The following is a 21,983-nucleotide window of genomic DNA, read 5'->3' on the forward strand; positions in this document are numbered from 1 at the left end:
GATCAATTTGAATGTATTATTTTTTTAGTTTATTAAAATTACCAGAATCAAATGGTTCGAGTCGGTCAGAAAATGCTCTTAGTTTATTTAGATGTATATTTTTAATTTCAGGCAAATTGTTGCACTTGAAATCTTTTCTGTCACAGACTAAAAAAAATATGTTAAAGTTATTCTTTGTTGCAAGTTAATCTACATTTCTAGGGATAGAATGTTGTGCAGAGGTGTACTTATAACATTTTTAGAGAGAAATTACACTATTTTACAATCGCGGTGGGGGAGTTTTCTTCCTCCTGGAAAGAATTGAGAAGAACTTTGACTGGTACTTTATTCCGAACAATCGGTGAAGGCACACAGAGCCTTGCAGTGACATTATTTACAAAATAAGAGTCGTCGGGAAGGAAGGAAGGAGTTGAATGAACCGAGAGATCGCCTACTCGTCACCCGGCTTTGTTAAAATATAAAAATGCAACTGTGAACGATTCAGTCAATTACGTTTGAACATTTAACGGCAGCGGGGAAAGTCAATGGCCGACTGAAATCAGCGCAGAAGAAGAATTTGTCGACCGGGTACAACCTGCCGCCTCCGTAGCCAAATAAATAGAACCGAGAGGAGAGGAAAGAGAAACCGCGCGTGTGTCTAGCGAGATATACATTCCCGAGTTACGAAGACGTGAGCGGCGTTTCCGTGGGAGGCGGCAGTTCCGTGGCGGCGGACTCTGTGGCGGGCGTCACCGTGACCGAGGCCAGGGGGCCGGCGGGGACGATGGGGGCCACGCCCTGAGGCAGGAGGGGGGTCAGCATGGCGGGCAGAGGCGGCAGGGTGGCGAGGCCCGGCAGGTTGATCAGAGGAGGAACTGACGGGACACACAGCAAGGTCACATTGGTCACACGACACTTCTCACTACGGCACGTCTTCTCGGGACGTACCCGAGATCCCGGGCGCCGCTAAGCTGCTGCTCGCTGCTAGTGAGAGGGCGCTGAGGTCCGGGAGCTGCAGGTTCAGATTGGCAAGGTTTGGTAGCGGAGGTAGACCACCTGGGAGGGACATCAACCCTGAAAGAAACATCAAAATCACAAAATTTAGACTTTTGTAGTAGTAATAATCATTTAGATTTTATTTGTAAAAAGCACTTTACATTGAGTAAACAACCTCAAAGTGCTACAGTGTATTAGAAAAAGAAAAAGATAAGATAATAAAAATAAATGAAGTGTGTGAATTGAAGTGAATTATATTTATATAGCGCTTTTCTCTAGTGACTCAAAGCGCTTTTACATAGTGAAACCCAATATCTAAGTTACATTTAAACCAGTGAGGGTGGGTAAAGTGTCTTGCCCACGGACACAACGGCAGTGACTAGGATGGCAGAAGCGGGAATCGAACCTGGAACCCTCAAGTTGCTGGCACGGCCACTCTACCAACCGAGCTATGCCGAAATAAAAACTAGAACAGCCTAACAGCTAGAACTAGTATGCATATATCTAAAAAAAAAGGGTTGTTTTTTTTTTTTTTAAAAAGAAGGGTTTTTAAGCCTTTTTTAAAAGCATAAACAGTCTGTGGTGCCCTCAGGTGGTCAGGGAGAGCCTTCCACAGACTGGGAGCGGCGGTCTCCTATTGTTCGTAGCTTTGTCCTCGGAGGTTAGCCTGTCTCTGTTAGTAAAGTATGAATTTGTGTTTTGGCGACACAATAATTCATTGAATTACAGCGACCCCAAAAGGGACAAGCGGTAGACAATGGATGGATGGAAGATCGTGACTCAATAAGTTGAATGATGCGGACACGTTTGTTACTGGATACTTTCAAATACGCTTCTGCCTCGGAGACTTTGTACATGCAAATAACATAACTATAATATTCGATACTTGTTTGTATCGTCACATGTGCTTATGTTCTATTTACATGAAGCTTGTGTGCTTAGCTGTGGCGTAGCTGCTTTTTTTGTAAATGTTTGTAAACTGATAAAAAACGGGGGTGGGTGGGGGGGGGTGGCACACGCTACTACTAAACGGTGTGTGCAACAACAACCCAAGAGACTACAATAATAATTAATTGAATTAAGATTGTGACTCAATAAGTTCAATGATGCGGACACGTTTGTTACTGGATACTTTCAAATACGCTTCTGCCTCGGAGACTTTGTACATGCAAATAACATAACTATAATATTCGATACTTGTTTGTATCGTCACATGTGCTTATGTTCTATTTACATGAAGCTTGTGTGCTTAGCTGTGGCGTAGCTGCTTGTTTTGTAAATGTTTGTAAATTGATCAAAAACGGGGGGGAAAACACGCTACTCCTAAACGGTGTGTGCAACAACAACCCAAGAGAGTACAACAATAATTAATTGAATTAAGATCGTGACTCAATAAGTTGAATGATGCTGACACGTTTGTTACTGGATACTTTCAAATACGCTTCTGCCTCGGAGACTTTGTACATGCAAATAACATAACTATAATATTCGATACTTGTTTGTATCGTCACATGTTCTATTTACATGAAGCTTGTGTGCTATTGTGTGCTTAGCTGTGGTGTAGTTGCTTGTTTTGTAAATGTTTGTAAATTGATAAAAAACGGGGGGGAAAAAACACGCTACTCCTAAACGGTGTGTGCAACAACAACCCAAGAGAGTACAACAATAATTAATTGAATTAAGATCGTGACTCAATAAGTTCAATGATGCCGACACGTTTGTTACTGGATACTTTCAAATACGCTTCTGCCTCGGAGACTTTGTACATGCAAATAACATAACTATAATATTCGATACTTGTTTGTATCGTCACATGTGCTTATGTTCTATTTACATGAAGCTTGTGTGCTATTGTGTGCTTAGCTGTGGCATAGCTGCTTGTTTTGTAAATGTTTGTAAATTGATTAAAAAACACGCTACTCCTAAAAGGCGCATGCAACAACAACAACAACCCAAGAATGTACAACAATTCTTCACAACAAAAGAGGAGAAATATAACCTTAAGAGAGAAATGTAATTTAAAAGATTTGTACGCACGTACAACACTTAAGACCTTCAGTATGAGGAATTAAATGATGGAATGGATTAAGCAAAGCAATCAAACAATGTACTAATATGATCCACTTCAAGAAACTCTTCAAACTTAAAGTGTTTACAAAGTACAAAGGATTAGAACCATGATAAACATTCTGAATTGATCTCATCCATCCATCCATTCTAAATAATCTTACTCATCTCACCATATGAAATATAACTTACTTCACCAATTATTATTGATTTATTTGTATTATTAGTTATTGAGAATAAATTGAGAACAGGAAGTGAACAAAAGTTTTAGCAACTGCCATGTAAAGGAAAAGGGGTAGGATTAAATAAGCTCTGGAAGTTGTGATGTATCATGTTGTATGCTTGCATGTTCCAAATAAACTCAAACAACAAAGCAAGTTAAACCATGAAAAACAACCTTTCCACGAGCAAAAACGATACATATTTATCCAGGAGAGTCTTGATGCCAATGTCCTTGACCCGGTCTCACACAAAGAAGTTGCAGACTTCCGTGTTTTTTCAAGTTTTCATCGGTTTTGTCGTGTAGAATGATGTCTGGAGCTCAATAGTTCGATAACCCTGGCAATGCGACCGACGTATAATCCTTGATATCACTCCACAAATCTTTTTTGATTAAGTCTAGGTCGGTTCACAAGTCACGTGATGGAATACAACCTATAGATGATTTGTGTGGGGATTTAGCGCCCCCTTGTGCTATGTGGGTGCCACTGCACTGACCTCTGGATTTTAGAAGAAATGTGTTGTATTGACTCGTGACATCACTGCTAGTATAGTTGCAATAAAGTAGCTTTTCCTTACGGGGACTTTTTTTAATGACTCAATAAAATTTCTTTTTTTTGTAACATTTAAAGAGGAACTGCACTTTTTTTTGGAATTTTGCCTACTGTTCACAATCATGAAACATGACGAAGGATGGATGTAAAAAAAATGCATTCTAAATATAAAATAAATGTGGTCAATAGTCCGCTTACAATGGAGCCATTCAATTCTGCATATAGAGCCCTTAAAACTATCCAAACACCTCCATTAAGGTTGTTTTATACATGATGTAAGTAGTTGAGTTGAGTTTGAGTTTATTTGGAACATGCACGCATACAACATGATACATCACAATTTCCAGTTTCTCTTTTCAACATGTTCGAAAAGGAGTAGAGCTTATTTAATCCTACCCCTTTTCTTTTACATAACAGTTGCTAAAACTTTTGTTCACTTCCTGTTCTCAAATTATTCACAATATACTCCATAAGTAATCACAATAAAAATAAATAAACAAATACTAATTGGTGAAGTAAGTTATATTTCATATGATGAGATAAGTGAGATTATTTTGATAATGAATGAATGGATGGATGAATAAATTCAGAATGTTTATCATGGTTCTTCTTCTTTGTACTTTGTAAACACTTTAAGTTTGAAGAGTTTCTTGAAGTGGATCATATTAGTACATTGTTTGATTGCTTTGCTTAATCCATTCCACATACTGATATACTGAAGGTCTTAAGTGTTGTACGTGCGTACAAATGTTTTAAATTACATTTTTCTCTAAGATTATATTTCTCCTCTTTTTTGAGAAGAATTGTTGTACATTCTTGGGTAGCAGGTTATAGTTTGCTTTGTGTATCATTTTAGCTGTTTGCAAATTCATTATGTCGTGGAATTTCAGTAGCTTTGATTCAATAAATAAAGGATGTGTATGTTCTCTATATCCAACATGATGTATTATTCTAACTAGTAAATATGTAATGTAGTAACAAGCACATTTATGATAACATTACATTCTTACATATTTTGATAATTTTAAGCATTCGCGGCGCATTTATTTTCAAAAACGCATCACATTTCCTTTTTTTTCCTCTTCACTGATTATTACTCGCTGCAGACTTCATGAGAGCCAACAAACATAATAAAACAATCACTTACTGTACAGTGTCTGCTGTCATTAGGAAGCCGACTGCTGGGATGTTCATATATTCCCATATAGATAAAAAAATGTCTCATAATCCTTGCGAAAAAACGTGGTGGGGGCGCGCGCTTTTTGTGTCTTCCACGCCAGTTACAGGTCTGAAACGGCTGTCAAAAGTGTATCAAAGTGTCCCAAATTGTCAGATTACATTCTCAGCCATCTACTTTCCAGGTGAGAGGCATGATTTATGATCTACAATAAACTTACAGGGAGCAGGGAAGCGAGGAAGCAGCAGACCACTGGATGATGTAATCTAGGGCTGCAATTAACGATTAATTTGATAATCAATTAATCTGTCGATTACTTCGATTAATCAATTAATAATCGGGATAAAAGAGACAAACTACATTTCTATCCTTTCCAGTATTTTATTGAAAAAAAAAACCAGCATACTGGCGCCATACTTATTTTGATTATTGTTTCTCAGCTGTTTGTACATGTTGCAGTTTATAAATAAAGGTTTATAAAAAATATATAAAAAATAAAAATAAAAAATTGCCTCTGCGCATGCGCATAGCATAGATCCAACGAATCGATGACTAAATTAATCGCCAACTATTTTTATAATCGATTAGTTGTTGCAGCCCTAATGTAATCATAGGCACACCTGGTAGTGATCACGGCGTCGCTATAAATAGTTTGCATGCCTTAGCGTTTATAATAACAATATCACTGATACTTGGTTTATATTCAAGACACAAAATATAACTTGAGTATTTTTGGCGCTTTTTGAATGGTTATTTATCGGATTTTATCGACGGAATAGTGGAGCTCCCATTGGCTCGCCTTGAAGCGGACTTTTATTTACGTTTATTTCATATTTAGAACGCATTAAAATAAAAACATCTGTCGTCATGTCTTTCATAATGATTGTGAACGACAGGCAAAATTCCCCAAAAAGTGCAGTCCTTGCGGGGATTTTTCTTTAATGACTCAAATGCAAAGCTACTAATTTGTTGATCTTATGTTTATGTAATAAGAAGCTACATTTCCCAATATAAATTAAATCACTATTTTTGGTCGTGCTTGGATGTTACATTGTTAATAAGTGACATGATTTAAAATGTTTCTGTCAGGGGTTGAACACGATACAGGTAAATAACGTGAGTGCATATTTAGACAAAAGCAACTATTTAACCGTTTCAAAGAGAACAAAACACCAGAGTTACGGGCATGGCCTTGGACAGCTATGTTGGGGGCCTGTGTGAACTTTGAAATGTGCCGGTGCAGTGGGGGAAAAAAGGCCAAAGTGTGTCAGCTGTTTTCCAGGAAGGGTAGTAAAACCATATCAATATATATCGCGTTAGACACATAATCCATATCAATACAAATGTGTTTGACACTTTTTTCTTCTTTGTCGGAAGAACCCAGAATTTGCAATAGCAAGGTTGGTTGTAAGAACAAAGGCTGATCAGTGGGAGTGACACGCTAACAGCCAATCAGGTAACAGTATCAACTACCATGTTTGGCTGCGCCATCTTGCTGTCTGGCGGTTGATTCTTTGCATGGAGTGAGAAATAAAGTAAAAATGAAGAAATTGTGGATAAAACAGGAAAAGTCACGGTTTTTTTTTCCAACCCTCGTCTGTTCCGTATTCGGATGTACGTAAAACAGGTAGAAACTAAAGTGCAGGACTATAATTAAAATAAAATAACAGAATATAACAAATGTGTTACTTTAAAATAATAATATGGTCCAATAATTAAATAATTACTGCATAACATCAATTCCTTTCCATACTTACATAAAAATAACGGACCAAATTAAATATTATACATTTTTGACTTCCTGCCAGTAAACCTGTAAAAAAATAAAATAAAATAAAATAAAATTAAATAATTACTGCATAACATCAATTCCTTTCCATACTTACATAAAAATAACGGACCAAATTAAATATTATACATTTTTGACTTCCTGCCAGTAAACCTGCAAAAAAATTAAATTGAATACAATTAAATTAAATAATTACTGCATAACATCAATTCCTTTCCATACTTACATAAAAATAACGGACCAAATTAAATATTATACATTTTTGACTTCCTGCCAGTAAACCTGCAAAAAAAGTTATTTTTTCTCTGTTAACATTTTCACACTTTTGTTATACTTCATTAATCATTTCTTACATATTTTGTTACACTTTAATCATTTCTTACATATTTTGTTACACATTAATAATTTCTTACATATTTTGTTACACTTTATTAATCATTTCTTACATTTTTGTTACACTTTATTAATCATTTCTTACATTTTTGTTACACTTTATTAATAATTTCTTACATATTTTGTTACACTTCATTAACAATTTCTTACACATTTTGTTACACTTTAATAATTTCTTACATATTTTGTTACACTTAATTAATAATTTCTTACATATTTTGTTAAATTTCATTAATCATTTCTTACATATTTTGTCCCACTTCATTAATCATTTCTTACATATATTGTTACACTTCATTAATCATTTCTTACATATTGTTATTTTTTTTTACACTTTATTAATAATTTCTTACATATTTTGTTACACTTTATTAATAATTTCTTACATAGTTTGTCATCCTTTATTAATAATTTCTTACATATTTTGTTACACTTCATTAATAATTTCTTACACGTTATTTTGTTACACTTTATTAATAATTTCTTACATATTTTGTTATACTTTATTAATCATTTCTTACATATTTTGTTACACTTTATTAATAATTTCTTACTTATTTTGTTACACTTCATTAATCATTTCTTACATATTTTGTTACACTTTATTAATCATTTAATACATATTTTGTTTTGCTACACTTTATTAATCATTTATTACATTACATATTTTGTTAGACTTCATTAATAATTTCTTACACATTTTGTTACACTTCATTAATAATTTCTTACATATTTTGTTACACTTTATTAATCATTTATTACATATTTTGTTTTGTTACACTTTATTAATCATTTATTACATATTTTGTTTTGTTACACTTCATTAATAATTTTTCATATTTTGTTAACTTCATTAATAATTTCTTACATATTTTGTTATTTTTGCACCTTCATTTTAAGAGGTTATTGTTAAGTGTTCAATGTGATTTTAGAAAGAGTGTTGTCAATGCTTGTTATGACATTTCCTTTTCATTCTGCCTCGATAGCTGAAATTATTATAATCAGAGGGAGATTACATTTGAAATAAAAATGTTTACATTTAATATATTTTTCACCTGGTCCATATTTTTTATAAGTCATAAAAATATCAATAATGATCAATATCGACCGATATGAAACACTTGAATCGTGATAGTTTTCTGTCATATCGCCCTGACACAAGTTCCTACAAAGTTGCAAGACAACCAAGTTGAAATGGTATCATAAACAACTAGAGGATATTTTGCGACAGTTTTATCGCCCAGCCCAAGCTCAGCCTATGCAGAATATTGTTTACTAAATATGTGATATTCTACTGGTCATATTCATATCAGTCATTATGTGCGGGACAAAGCAAAAGTAAGATGGCCCACCTGGTAGCGTGGTGGCGGGGTTGAAGCCGGCGGGGTTGAGGGGAGCGAGGGGGCTAAGGGAAGCACTGGAGGAGGAGGGGAGCAGAGGGACTGTGGGCAAACCTGGCGAGGTAGAAATGACACAATGGATTAGTCGCAGTAAATTATACTGTATAACCACAAAATTGAAAGATGGAATCAAACATGTGTTAGTTTGGTCCAAATAGACTTGAACTGGTTGTAAATCATCATCAATGCTTGTGATGACATCTGTGATGGTTTTAATTAGGGCTGTCAAATTTAACACGATAACGCGTTAACTATACATGTCAATAATGGCGCACATTTTTTTAAACGGGCAATTAAAGCAAACACTTCCTTTTTGACCCTCGGCCCGTGCCGTAGCAGGGGGAACTTGGCTGCAGTTCACTTGTTATTCATGAGCCACAAGTGAGCAGAAATGGACAAAAGAAAGTCTACCTTATGGAAATATCAGGTTCAAAGCCATGGAGAGTTGTTCTCCCGACAAGAAAGGACTCTTTTTCGCTGCAACAAACGCCTGCTGTGCGCTCATTCTAAGGTGGGTGGTGCTTCACTTCCATGTTCAGTTTACGATTAAAGTGCAGTGATAACACAACATTTAGATTGGTTCAAAAAGGAGATTGCGCTTCTCAATGTGATTCAAGATGGAGTGCCAAACCCAAAAAAAGTAATCCAGTAAATGTTTCAAAAATGTTTGAAAAGGTAGCACATCCCAAAATTAAGACTAGTAGGACAAAATACTCACATTTCACTTGATTTATTGCTCACATCAAAAAAGAGGAACGCTTACGCGTTTCGGCACGTGGCCTTCGTCTGACGAAGGCCACGTGCCGAAACGCGTAAGCGTTCCTCTTTTTTGATGTGAGCAATAAATCAAGTGAAATGTGAGTATTTTGTCCTACTAGTCTTAATTTTGGGATGTGCTACCTTTTCAAACATTTTTGAAACATTTACAACATTTAGATTGTTACTGTGACTGATTTAGTATGTAGACATAAAAGCGCAACAAAAATGAAAGACGGTAGGCAGGAAGTCGAAAGGAGACTTTTTTAATTTTATTGCAAACAGTCGATCCGACATTAAAACATGTCAAGACACTATCTCAAACTAATCTGCTTCAAAATAAAAGCGCAATTTTAGACACCCGGTTAAACTACATTTACAAAATAAAACTGTCTTACACTACGATCATGCTTTGTCAAAAGGGATGGGCACCGGATCTGGTACTTTTTTTTTTGGCACCGACCAAAACCAGCCGGTACTACCGGGCACTGATTCATGTAAGATCCAGCGGTGCCTTAGGTTGCACGTTACGTTACCTTACTTTACATAATGATTGTGAACGATACGCAAAATTCCCCAAAAAATGCAGTTCCCCTTTAAGAATGAGCTGATTATGATGACTGCTGTCCAGTTGTTATACTATACTTCTGAGTCTCATTTACAAGTATGACACTGAGTTGCAATTACATTTCAATCAATCAATCAATCAATGTTTATTTATATAGCCCTAAATCACAAGTGTCTCAAAGGGCTGCACAAGCCACAACGACATCCGCGGTACAGAGCCCACATAAGGGGAGCCCACAGTTGCAAGACCAAGACATTAGATGGCAGCAGTGTTTAGTTTATGGTGTGTTGTCTTTTTGGTTGTGCCTTAAAAACTGTTATTCTGTGAGTATTTTGATTATTACACACCAGCTGTTTGATTGCAACGTGCATCTTAGTTGTAGTTTTTATTAACAAATACAATTTTTTTTAAAATCACGTCAATAGCAAAGCCAATGTATAATAGCATCAAACTAGCACATTTAAAGGACAAAAAATATATTAAAATAAAGTCCAATGCAGTGTTTTTCAACCTTTTCTGAGCCAAGGCACATTTTTTGCGTTGAAAAAATGCGGAGGCACACCACCAGCAGAAATCTTTAAAAAACGAAACTCAGTTGACAGTAAAAAGTCGTTGTCACAATTGTTGGATATGAATTTAAACCATAACCAACCATGCATCAATATAGCTCTTGTCTCAAAGTAGGTGTACTGTCACGACATGTCACATCACGCTGTGTCTTATTTTGAGTTGTTTTGTGTTTTCCTGTGTGTAGTGTTTAAGTTCTTGTCTTGCGCTCCTATTTTGGTGTCTTTTTCTCCTTTTTTGATATTTTCCTGTAGCAGTTTCATGTCTTCCTTTGAGTGATATTTCCTGCATCTACTTTGTTTTAGCAATCAAGAATATTTTAGTTGTTTTTATCCTCCTTCGTGGGGACATTGTTGATTGTCATGTCATGTTCGGATGTACTTTGTGGACGCCGTCTTTGCTCCACAGTAAGTATTTGCTGTCGTCCAGCATTCTGTTTTTGTTTACTTTGTAGCCAGTTCAGTTTTAGTTTGGTTCTGCATAGCCTTCCCTAATTTTTAATGCCTTTTCTTAGGGGCACTCACCTTTTGTTTATTTTTGGTTTAAGCATTAGACACCTTTTTACCTGCACACTGCCTCCCACTGTTTCCGACATCTACAAAGCAATTAGCTACAGGCTGCCACCTACTGATATGGAAGAGTATTACACGGTTACTTTGCCGAGCTCTATACAGCACCGACACTCAACAACAACACATCATTTGCAGACTATAATTACTGGTTTGCAAAAAATATTTGTAACCCAAATAGATACAATTAGATAATCTCCCGTGGCACACTAGCACAGTGGTTGGAAAACACTGGTCTCATGAACTAAAAACTTCACAACCCCCATGTAGTACCTCTGCAGACCCCCTGTTAAAGACCCCTGGATAAGATGTTACACCAATTTGCTTTGTTGGCTATAACACAAAGCTAAGATGTGGACGTTTTGTTCAGATAGTTTATCATATATTAATTGATCTACGTTTTATTGTTTTTAGTATCTTTAATATACAAATTGCATGAAAGCGTATCCTTCAATTAATTGCTGTAAAAAGTTTAGACTCCTATTTTACTTGACTGGACTATTCTATATGTATTTTTTAAAGATAATAGGGTACTTTTTTGATATTCCAAAATGTAAGCACTTTTGAAATTGAAGGCATTTTCCATAAGAACGTGCAATATGTGCTTTAACAAGGGGAAATGGGGAGGACTTACCGGTCTGCAGCTCACTGGGCATGGTGGGCGGGGCCGTGCTGATTGACAGGCTCGACAACGAATCTTCAAGGCCAGCGGGGAGCGTGGATGCGACGTGAGGCGGGGTCACGGCCGACAGCTGGACCTGGACACGTTTAAAAAGTATTACATTTAATCCATGCGAGCAGCCAACAGTAGTTAGTGTTAAGATGTGAAACCTCGGTGAAGCCGTCCTTCAAAGGACTGACAGGCTCGCCAGAAGCGCTCCCGGGGAAGCTGATCTTCTTGCCCTCCTCAAAGGGTCGGGTGGGGATCCTGTGCAGGTATCCATAGCCAATCCCGCATCCCAGGCTGCGACAGGGGGAGGATAGTGAGTCAAATGTGTACGTTTTGAGATTAGCCGAGTTTGAAATGACCCTGACATGATTTAGAAGAAAAATGCGACAAGAAATAGCTTATTTTGACCTCACTGCATAATCTCTTAGGTATTTTGTTATTTGGGCGCCTTATCATGAAGTAACAGCTTCAAATAATGTTGACAGTAGTAAACTGGCTTGTAATAAGTGGCTTAGGATCACCTACTTTTTTGGTGTTGAACCAGCCATGTTGTATGAGCACTAATGCTAGAGTTAAAATGTAAAAGACTTGGAACCTTTTTGTACACCTTCCCACTAGTTAGTGTAGTACACAAATATGTAATCATCACTATCACTCATTTGGTTGGTGTTTAAGTATTGCATTTGTTGGCCTCTGACCAGGTTTTTCTCTCTTAAAAGGGGAACTGCACTTTTTGTTGCCTATCATCCACAATGTCTATGTGAGGCAAGAACACTTGTTTTTCTTGTTTTAGAAATTATAATTCGTAATATTCGGCAAGTACGAGGTGGCTAACAATGCAGCTAAAGAGAGTAATCTATTGTGCCCATTAAATCCTCTACAAAATATCCAAAAACAGCCAACAATACTCCATTCACATTTTGTTACCTGAATATTAACCAAGTATAATTATATATCAGGCATGTGATTTGAACTTAATGAAAAAGACTGCCCCCCAGCTCATGGCTTTTCAGCAATAGAACATGCAAAAATTAGCATAAAAAAGCACAATTTAAACTTCAGAGAGTTTAAAAAATTAAAAAATGATCAACAGAGTTGACAAATAACCTATTCATCCAAATGAATCACTGTCTGTTTCAGTCACTATGTTATCTAGCCACTACAGTAATTACAATTTGTGTTCACATCCACAGGAACCACATGGGTTAGCCTACTCTATACAGTATTTACAACCTTACTAGTGTTCACTTCACAGCCACAGATGGTTCATCTAGTTATTTACACATTACCTTGCTTCATTCACACATTACTTTGGCATTTTTTGCTTGGATGGCTCTGACATGAGCCTTCCTGGCAAGTTTCTGAGCAGCTTGCATTTTCCTTTTTGTTTCTGTTTTAGTGGACTCTGCCTTGGATTTTATAGCCAATTTATGTCTCTTCGACTCCCTCTCCACTTCTAACTGCTCCAAATGCAAAAAATCATTAAGAGTACAAACAATGTTTATTCTATGAGCTAACTTCCTTTATCTGAATAGCCATTTGTGATTTATAGCATGAAATAAATATCTTGCAGTCATGTTTATGTTTCAAAATAATTCAACGTCAAATTATAAACAGTAGAAATAAACAAAATGTCAGCTGCTGTCTTGTTCTAAAACACCAATGAAACTGAAATGTAGCATTTAGACAAGCTAAACTGTAGCAAAAGTCATCATATGTGTGTTTTAAATGTGTATTCCACGTCTTCCATGTCGAGAGCAGTTTTGTTTTGGGCTTACATGGTAAACAACTCAAATTAATGTTTTATCCAGACGCACACATTTGTCCAAATGTGGCCAAGTAGACGCATTGTGGGTTTCCTGGACGTGGTCTACGTCGCTAAAAGAAAAGTATAAAGAAGAGAATCCCTCTGCCATCTTCCACTATCCATGCATCCATTTTCTACCGCTTGTCCCTTTTGAATATATAAATCGCCCGTTTGAATATTCCCTCTTCTCTTTGGGATGTCTTTTGTGATTTCCCTTCCTGGTTCCATGACCCATCCTATCTTGCCTCTGATTGGCCTGTCCCTAATGTTTTGCCCTAATCTTAACCAATCGTGACTCATCGTAGTAAACCAACCAACCAATCATGGATTTTCTTATACGCAAACCAACCAATCATCATTGATGTTTCTCGTATAGTTTGTCCCCTGCCCGTGGAGTTGCTTCGCTACGTAGCTTCGATTTTTAAGTTAATCATTTTTAATGGAAACCAGTACCGGTAGTTTTTACCACTGGATTATCAAAAACCGTACTCATTACGGGAAAACCGTAGATGTTGGAAGGTAAGGCAAAGAGACGGATCAAGATTTTAACACACATTGTAGGTCCGAAAAAACAAAGAAAAACGGAAAATATTTGTTATATTTTTTACAGAGATAAAAAAGATGGATTTCCGACTATAGGCGGAAAAATCACATGCCTGATAGATAAATAGATAGGTATAACAATTTTTAAATACAGTACTGGCCATAAGTTCGGACACACCTTCTTTTCAATGCATTTTCTTTATTTTCATGACTATTTACATTGTAGATTGTAACTGAAGGCATCAAAACTATGAATGAACACATGTGGAGTTACTGTATGTACTTAACGAAAAAAGGTGAAATAACTGAAAACATGTTTTTATATTCTAGTTTCTTCAAAATAGCCACCCTTTGCTCTGATTACTGTTAGGCACACTCTTGGCATTCTCTCGATGAGCTTCAAGAGGTAGTCACCTGAAATGGTTTTCACTTCACAGGTGTCATAGTTTTGATGCCTTCAGTGACAATCTACAATGTAAATACTGTAGTCATGAAAATAAAGAAAACGCATTGAAATGAGAAGGTGTGTCCAAACTTTTGGCCTGTACTGTACATACTGTACATACATATATATAAGAATTGTTAATATAAGCGCTAATGCTGAAAAACTACTTTAAAGCAGCGCCTTGATCATAGTTAGCTAACGAGCCTATGCAGCTATTGACATACAGCGCAGGTGAGCTACAGCATCGCCTCTGAGTTGGTGAAAGTTAATTGTAGATTATAAATCATGCCTGTCACTTTGGTTGTGGCCATAAACCGAGAAGTTGGTCAACTTTGACATTCAACTTATACCCGGAGATTGCAAGAAAGACATGAAAAGATGCTTGTTTGGATTTTTTTTTTAACCTGTGTCAGGATTATGATTAATTCGTCATCTAAACGGGAAGGTGTAAAAATACCACCAATCCACATGTAAGTGAGAGCAGACATTGTACAGTAAGCGATTGTTTTATTATGCTCGTAATTCGTAGTATTTCTTGTCTATCCATCCATTTTCTACCGCTTGTCCCTTTCGGGGTCGCGGGGGGTGCTTGTCTAGTACTTGCCAATACTGCTAGTTGTGGGATCTGCTTATCACACAGCTTCTAAAACTTGTAGATGATCCTCCTTAAATTTAGACTCAAAGATATAAGGCTCTGGATCATCATTTGTCCCAAAGTAGTCTTTGTCTCTCATGAAGTATGATTAGTAGTGGTGTCGTCGTTGAAGGAAATGGCAAACGTGATGTGTCTCTGAAACAAATGTGCCGCAGTTTGCTTAAAATGACAAAAATTGTTTTAAATATTACATGTTATGATTGTATCTGTTACATTACACATGTACTTACAGCGTGTATAAACAGTAAAACATTCATGGATGTTTTAAGAGCGCTTTACAGGCGGAATAGAGCGAATCCAATCATCTCCCGTTGTTAGCTGACTCTTGCTCGAGCAGAGTCAGAATGCATTAAAAAAAGAAAAACATGTGTGCTTGTCTTACATAAGGATTGTGAATGATAGGCAACAAAAGCGCAGTTCCCCTTTAAGACACACATTTTTTATCAGCGGTTTGTATTTAACTTACACTTTACAACTGTGAGCGAGGCCCTGGAGCAAAAAAAGCCAATTGTTCTTTACTGCTGCTTTAATTCAATGACTATAAACGTAGCCCAAAGTAGCATCTTGATTTGTCTCCAGGTCCTAATTCCCAAACTACTAAATACAAATTGGACCAAATGTTTGGCGTGACTGTTTGAAAAACCCACTTTAATTAACAACATAAGCTGTAAACAGACGTATTAACTCGCACGGAGGTTAGGTTCCAGCAGAGTTTCAAGTTTGTTAACTGCATTAAAGTTGAGAACAGACTGATTTCTTCCCTGTTATGCACATTTTGTCCAATCAGAAGCTCAGCAAAGCAGCCGCAGATGACATGGTGGTATTACTACGCCTCTATGGATATGATAATGTCTATTGTGATATACTAGATGTACATTGACATGTACATTATCTCTATAATCAGCCCACCATTGCACAAGCCCAGGAAACATTATGAATGTTATTTAAGTGCCTAAAGCACGGATATGAGCTTGTGCTACTGTGAAACCAACACAACAAACATGCATACTTATACATATTTCAAATTTTTGATTACAACTTCTTCTAAAAGGAGCGAGAAGAAGCAGAGCTTATTTAATCCCACCCACTTTCCACTTCATAGCAATTACGAACATGTGTTTACTTCTTGCTCTCTATTTGTAACACCATTTAAATCAATGGATAATAAATACTACCGTTCTATAAATAGAATAAGTTTTGATTGACATATGAGATGAATAAGATGATCTCTTTTAGGTTCAAAATGTTTATCTAGGTTGATCTTCTCTGTACTTTGTAAATAAGAGTTGGAAACATGGGATGATGCCGCACCTTTCTTAAAACAAAGCAAAAAGCCTTGCTTGTCAAAGTTGTCCCATCAGCCGGATTTTGTTTTTTTACCCTTCACGTTTATATTTCGCTGTGTTTGTTGCATTTTTGTTGCATTTGGCTTGATTGTAAAATATGTCGATTGAGAGGGGGTGTGACGTTCATATGTTCTCAATATTCAGGGTTTTATCGTTCATAGAAAAAATTAAAATTCCATTCCGTTTTTAAGGCGGTCTGTCATAACATGTTTAGCATTCAATCAGACTTTAGTGTGAGGTTTTGTATTAGTTTTCCTAAAAATAGAAATACCGGCCCACAGACACATTTTTTTCTCTAAATTTGGCCCGAGTCAAAAGAATTGCCCAGGCCTGGTCAAGAGTGTAGTTACCTTCCGCACTTAGCAGTAGGAAATGCATGGAGGACATAAAGTGTATTACCTCCCCTCTCCTCCCCAGGCACCATTGGGCGTGATGACCACTTCTCTGCAGTTGTCGGTGTCGGTGTTGTACACGTAAAGCTTCAGGCCCTTTCCTTCATGGCTCTCTATCAGAGAGAACAAGTCCTCAGACTGCACGGGGAAGAAGACGCCATCACGGTCACCAGGTTAAGAACACACACGTGACCATAACGTCTTATGGTAGCCCACCTCGTTCATTACAGTGTCAGCTCCGATAATGTAGTCGGTGTGTGGCCGTAAACCGGCAAGGGCTGCGGGGGAATTGGGCTCCACCTCCTGTGGGGCGTAAAGCGAGTGAGCGCTGAGCCATGTGAACACAACGGCCGTGACGGCGCGGTTTACGTACCAGAACATGCCAAACATTCTCATTGGCTCCCTCAAAACTGCAGAAGCGAATTGAAACCCCGAGCAGACCCTGGCCCCCCCACAGGTTGCTGGGCGTGACGGTGGACTCCCGCAGCTCCAGGGTCTTTGAGGAGTAAACCAGCATCTTGACCGGTTTCTCTACGCTGGCTTTGAGCAGGTCCTTCAAGGTGTCGTTGTCCTTGTTCTGCAGGGAGGTGAAGAAGAGGAAACATCAGGGAGTATGTTTGTGTTCACATGATTAACTGCTGCCTTACCAATCGGGTGTTGTTGATGGAGACGATGAAATCAAAGAAAGGTTCCAGTCCTGCTCGGTGGCCAGGCGAGTTCTCCTGAACCTGCAGAGACAATCCATCATAAGACAATAGAGGGGCAGCGGAGTTCATTCTCCCACGCCCACAGCGAACATAACAGGAATTAATTCCACTCCATCCAGCTGTACAAAATCTCACCTTTCTGTAACAGACATTGTTTTTTATTATTATTATTATATTTGCTCAATGTCATCTCTCCTTACTTAATTTATAAAGTAAATTGACAGTATTTACTTTTCATACCTATTCATTCCTTGTCTATTTGTGAACCCTTTTAATTAATTTTATTCTATGGTCTATCCATTCTATTGTATTATTTTTATATTATATCTCTTTTGCATAGTTGGTATTGTTTATTCCATTTGAATGTTTCCTCTTTTTGAATGCTTTTGAGAGCGTTTTTTTTTGTGTTTTTTTTTTACTGTTTTCTTCCTGCAGCGTAGCTATTGTGATAAACGATTTCTCTTTGGAATCAATCAAGTTTGTCCAAATCTTATAATGGGGAAGTACAGTTTTATCGGACTATAAGGCCCACTTAAAATAACTTTATTTTCTCAAAAATTAACAGTCTGCCTTATAACTTGGTGCACCTAATACTGGTTGTGCTTAACGTCCTCAAAGCAATTTTATTGGGTAAAAGATGTAATGATAAGTGTGAGCAGTCACACATAAGAGATATGTGTTGACTGCAGGGTGACGCCCCTTGCTCCATAAATGACGCTAGCAAGTACTCGTAAGCAAGCAAGCCCAAAACTTTGATGTTTCATTGAGAATATAGAACATTAAACACAACGCCCAAAAATATGTCAAAATGTTTTAGTGCGACTTTCATAAGCTACAAAGCCGTACGGCTTGATGGATTGTCGACGCATTACGACTACCATAGTCAGACCTACCAGTTTTAATGATCTATAACTTTCTTAATATTTATCACAGGAAAATTATACTTATAACACTGGAATCGTCTTTACAGGACCTGTCTGTTAACCCTTCGAGTCATGCCAGTCAACTAATCTTTAACATTTTACACACATACAGTTGTGGTCAAAAGTTTACATACACTTGTAAAGAACATAATGTCATGGCTGTCTTGAGTTTGCAATCATTTCTACAACTCTTATTTGTTTGTGATAGAGTGATTGGAGCACATACTTGTTGGTCACAAAAAACATTTATGAAGTTTGGTTCTTTTATGAATTTATTATGGGTCTACTGAACATGTGAGCAAATGTGCTGGGTCAAAAGTATACATACAGCAATGTTAATATTTGCTTACAAGTCCCTTGGCAAGTTTCACTGCAATAAGGCGCTTTTGGTAGCCATCCACAAGCTTCCGGTTGAATTTTTGACCACTCCTCTTGACAAAATTGGTGCAGTTCAGCTAAATTTGTTGGTTTTCTGACATGGACTTGTTTCTTCAGCATTGTCCACACGTTTAAGTCAGGACTTTGGGAAGGCCATTCTAAAACCTTCATTCTAGCCTGATTTAGCCATTCCTTTACCACTTTTGACATGTGTTTGGGGTCATTGTCCTGTTGGGACACCCAACTGCGCCCAAGACCCAACCTCCGGGCTGATGATCTTAGGTTGTCCTGAAGAATTTGGAGGTAATCCTCCTTTTTCATTGTCCCGTTTACTCTCTGTAAAGCACCAGTTCCATTGGCAGCAAAACAGGCCCAGAGCATAATGCTACCACCACACCATGCTTGACGGTAGGAATGGTGTTCCTGGGATTAAAGGCCTCACCTTTTCTCCTCCGAACATATAAATAAATGATAAAGGGGTTATACTTGTATAGCGCTTTTGTACCTTCAAGGTACTCAAAGCGCTTTGACAGTATTTCCACATTCACACACACATTCACACACTGATGGCCATGCAAGGCGCTAACCAGCAGCCATCAGGGGCAAGGGTGAAGTGTCTTGCCCAAGGACACAACGGACGTGACTAGGATGGTAGAAGGTGGGGATTGAACCCCAGTAACCAGCAACCCTCCGATTGCTGGCACAGCCACTCTACCAACTTCGCCAATATTGCTGGGTATTGTGGTCCAACAGCTCAATTTTCGTTTCATCTGACCACAGAACTGTCCTCCAGGAGGTCTTATCTTTGTCCATGTGATGTCAGATGAAACAAAAATTGAGCTGCTTTGCCAAGATACCCAGCAATATGTTTGGAGGAGAAAAGGTCTTCAATCCCAGGAACACCAATCCTACCGTCAAGCATGGTGGTGGTAGTATTATGCTCTGGGCCTGTTTTCCTGCCAATGGAACTGGTGCTTTACAGAGAGTAAACGGGACAATGAAAAAGGAGGATTACCTCCAAATTCTTCAGGACAACCTAAAATCATCAGCCCGGAGGTTGGGTCTTGGGCGCAGTTGGGTGTTCCAACAGGACAATGACCCCAAACAGACGTCAAAAGTGGTAAAGGAATGGCTCCATCAGGATAGAATGAAGGTTTTAGAATGGCCTTGCCAAAGTCCTGACTTAAACGTGTGGACAATGCTGAGGAAACAAGTCCATGTCAGAAAACCAACACATTTAGCTGAACTGCACCAATTTTGTCAAGAGGAGTGGTCAAACATTCAAGCAGAAGCTTGTGGATGGCTACCAAAAGCGCCTTATTGCAGTGAAACTTGCCAAGGGACATCCATCCATCCATCAATCTTCTACCGCTTGTCCCTTTTGGGGTCGATGGAGCCTATCTCAGCTGCATTCGGGCGGAAGGCGAGGTACACCCTGGACAAGTCGCCACCTCATCGCAGGGCCAACACAGATAGACAGACAACATTCCCATTCACACACTAGGGCCAATTTAGTGTTGCCAATCAACCTATCCTCAGTTGCATGTTTTCGGCAGTAGGAGGAAGCCGGAGTACCCGGAGGGAACCCACGCAGTCACAGACGGGGAGAACATGCAAACTCCACACCCGGGATTGAACTCAGGACTACTCATGACCTTCGTTTTGTGAGGCACATGTACTAACCCCTGTGCCACCGTGCTGCCCCCAATCACTCTATATCACAAAAAAATAAGAGTTGTAGGAATTATTGGAAACTCAAGACAGCCATGACATTAAGTACTTTACAAGTGTATGTCAACATTTGACCACGACTGTACATACTTAATTAGTAGTGATATTATGCTAAAATGTTGGTGTCAGTACGTCCAAACCCGTTAGCATGTTAGCATTACGCGACTGATGCTAACCTAGCATTAAAAAACCCGCCAATTATCTTAATAATGTGGACATTTATAAGCAACTATTTACAATGTTAACGTAATGCGGCTAAACACATGCTGAGCTAAAACTGGGAGGTGCCACTCAGCCTAGCTAAGTTACATGCAGCATTTTAGTAACTTAGTCGCATTTTACCAGATGCAAATGTCACAAATTAAAACAACCTAATCAGTTGTTTGGCACATAAGGACCGCCGTGACGTCACAGCCCCCATCGTCAACACAGTGTTGTGGGGGGGAATTAGCAATGCTAAGCTAACAGCTAAGAGCCGGGTACGGACGCATGGAAAACTCACCCGGAGGACGTGGTAGCCCTCTGAGCCGCCTCCCGGTATCTCCACGCTCTGTGCGCCTCCCATTCTATAGCTGTCTTTAAGGGTTTTTTGTTTTTAAAGGTTTTACGGCGGGCTGGTTCCAGGGAGCGCTGAAGTACCCGTACTACTTGTACTCACCGGGTACACGTCGTCAAATGAGTGGTCATCTGCTGCGCATGCGCCGTTACGTGGCAGGAAGTGGAGGGACCCCTTGTTTCCACACCCACAGACAGATTCATAAGTAGACGCGCTACTGCCTACTGGCGCCGACGAGACGCGGGGCCGCCATCTTGGAGTGGTGATCCGCTCCACTCAGTGCAATTCATTTGGCAGGAGCGATGGACTGTCAGCGCATCTAATTCATCTTACCTCACTGAATACCACTGATTTTCACGCGCTTTTTTTGTCATACGTGTAGCTATGATAAAGGACACATGTTTTGGCGTGTTTTATTATTCTTTTTTTTTTCTTTTCATTTTTTTTATTGACATCCAGCATCAGACATTCCTATCCATTACATAATATTCACATACATCATATATCTGTTGTCTGCCCTAAATGTCAAAATATTTTTTGTTTATATCCCAACCATACCACCCACCACCCCCCCAAAAAAAAGAAACAGCAAAAAAAACAAAGTAATATCTACAAATACATCAATTGAATAAACAAAAAAGAAATAATACATTAATAATAATAATAATAATCAGAAGGAAAATAATAATAAATAAATTAAAAATATATATATTTTCATACATATATACATGCATACATACACATATACATACACACACACATTCACATACACACACACACATATATATATATATAT

General features: G+C 38.1%; 1 protein-coding gene across 2 annotated transcripts; it reads right to left on the reverse strand.

Annotated features, from left to right (window-relative positions):
• Positions 1 to 311: 311 nt before the first annotated feature.
• On the reverse strand, positions 312 to 21,364 carry LOC133665446 (Golgi reassembly-stacking protein 2-like). 2 transcript variants are annotated; one of them, XM_062070741.1, is made up of 10 exons: positions 21,134 to 21,364; positions 17,540 to 17,620; positions 17,266 to 17,469; positions 17,109 to 17,195; positions 16,900 to 17,030; positions 11,866 to 11,998; positions 11,669 to 11,792; positions 8,527 to 8,628; positions 928 to 1,053; positions 312 to 854 (listed from the first exon to the last, which is right to left on the reverse strand). In XM_062070741.1, the coding sequence occupies exons 1-10, from the start codon at positions 21,194 to 21,196 to the stop codon at positions 661 to 663; spliced, it is 1,245 nt and encodes a 414-aa protein (XP_061926725.1). In that variant the 5' UTR covers positions 21,197 to 21,364; the 3' UTR covers positions 312 to 660. The 2 variants fall into 2 exon arrangements, with proteins under 2 accessions (XP_061926725.1, XP_061926726.1); XM_062070742.1 differs by having other exon boundaries at positions 21,290 to 21,359.
• Between the last annotated feature and the right edge of the window lie 619 nt (positions 21,365 to 21,983).

Source organism: Entelurus aequoreus, linkage group LG14 (genome assembly GCF_033978785.1).
Source record: "Entelurus aequoreus isolate RoL-2023_Sb linkage group LG14, RoL_Eaeq_v1.1, whole genome shotgun sequence".
NCBI classification, from domain to species: domain Eukaryota; kingdom Metazoa; phylum Chordata; class Actinopteri; order Syngnathiformes; family Syngnathidae; genus Entelurus; species Entelurus aequoreus.

Bases quoted from the DNA above. Each gene is read 5' to 3' on its own strand.
- LOC133665446 (XM_062070741.1), bottom strand. From the start codon at position 21,196: ATGGGAGGCGCACAGAGCGTGGAGATACCGGGAGGCGGCTCAGAGGGC. The intron at 11,999-16,899 runs GTAATACACTTT...CCCCTGTCGCAG, and splicing joins GCCTGGGGAGGAGAGGGGAG to CCTGGGATGCGGGATTGGCT. The intron at 8,629-11,668 runs GTAAGTCCTCCC...CTACCTCGCCAG, and splicing joins GCCCAGTGAGCTGCAGACCG to GTTTGCCCACAGTCCCTCTG.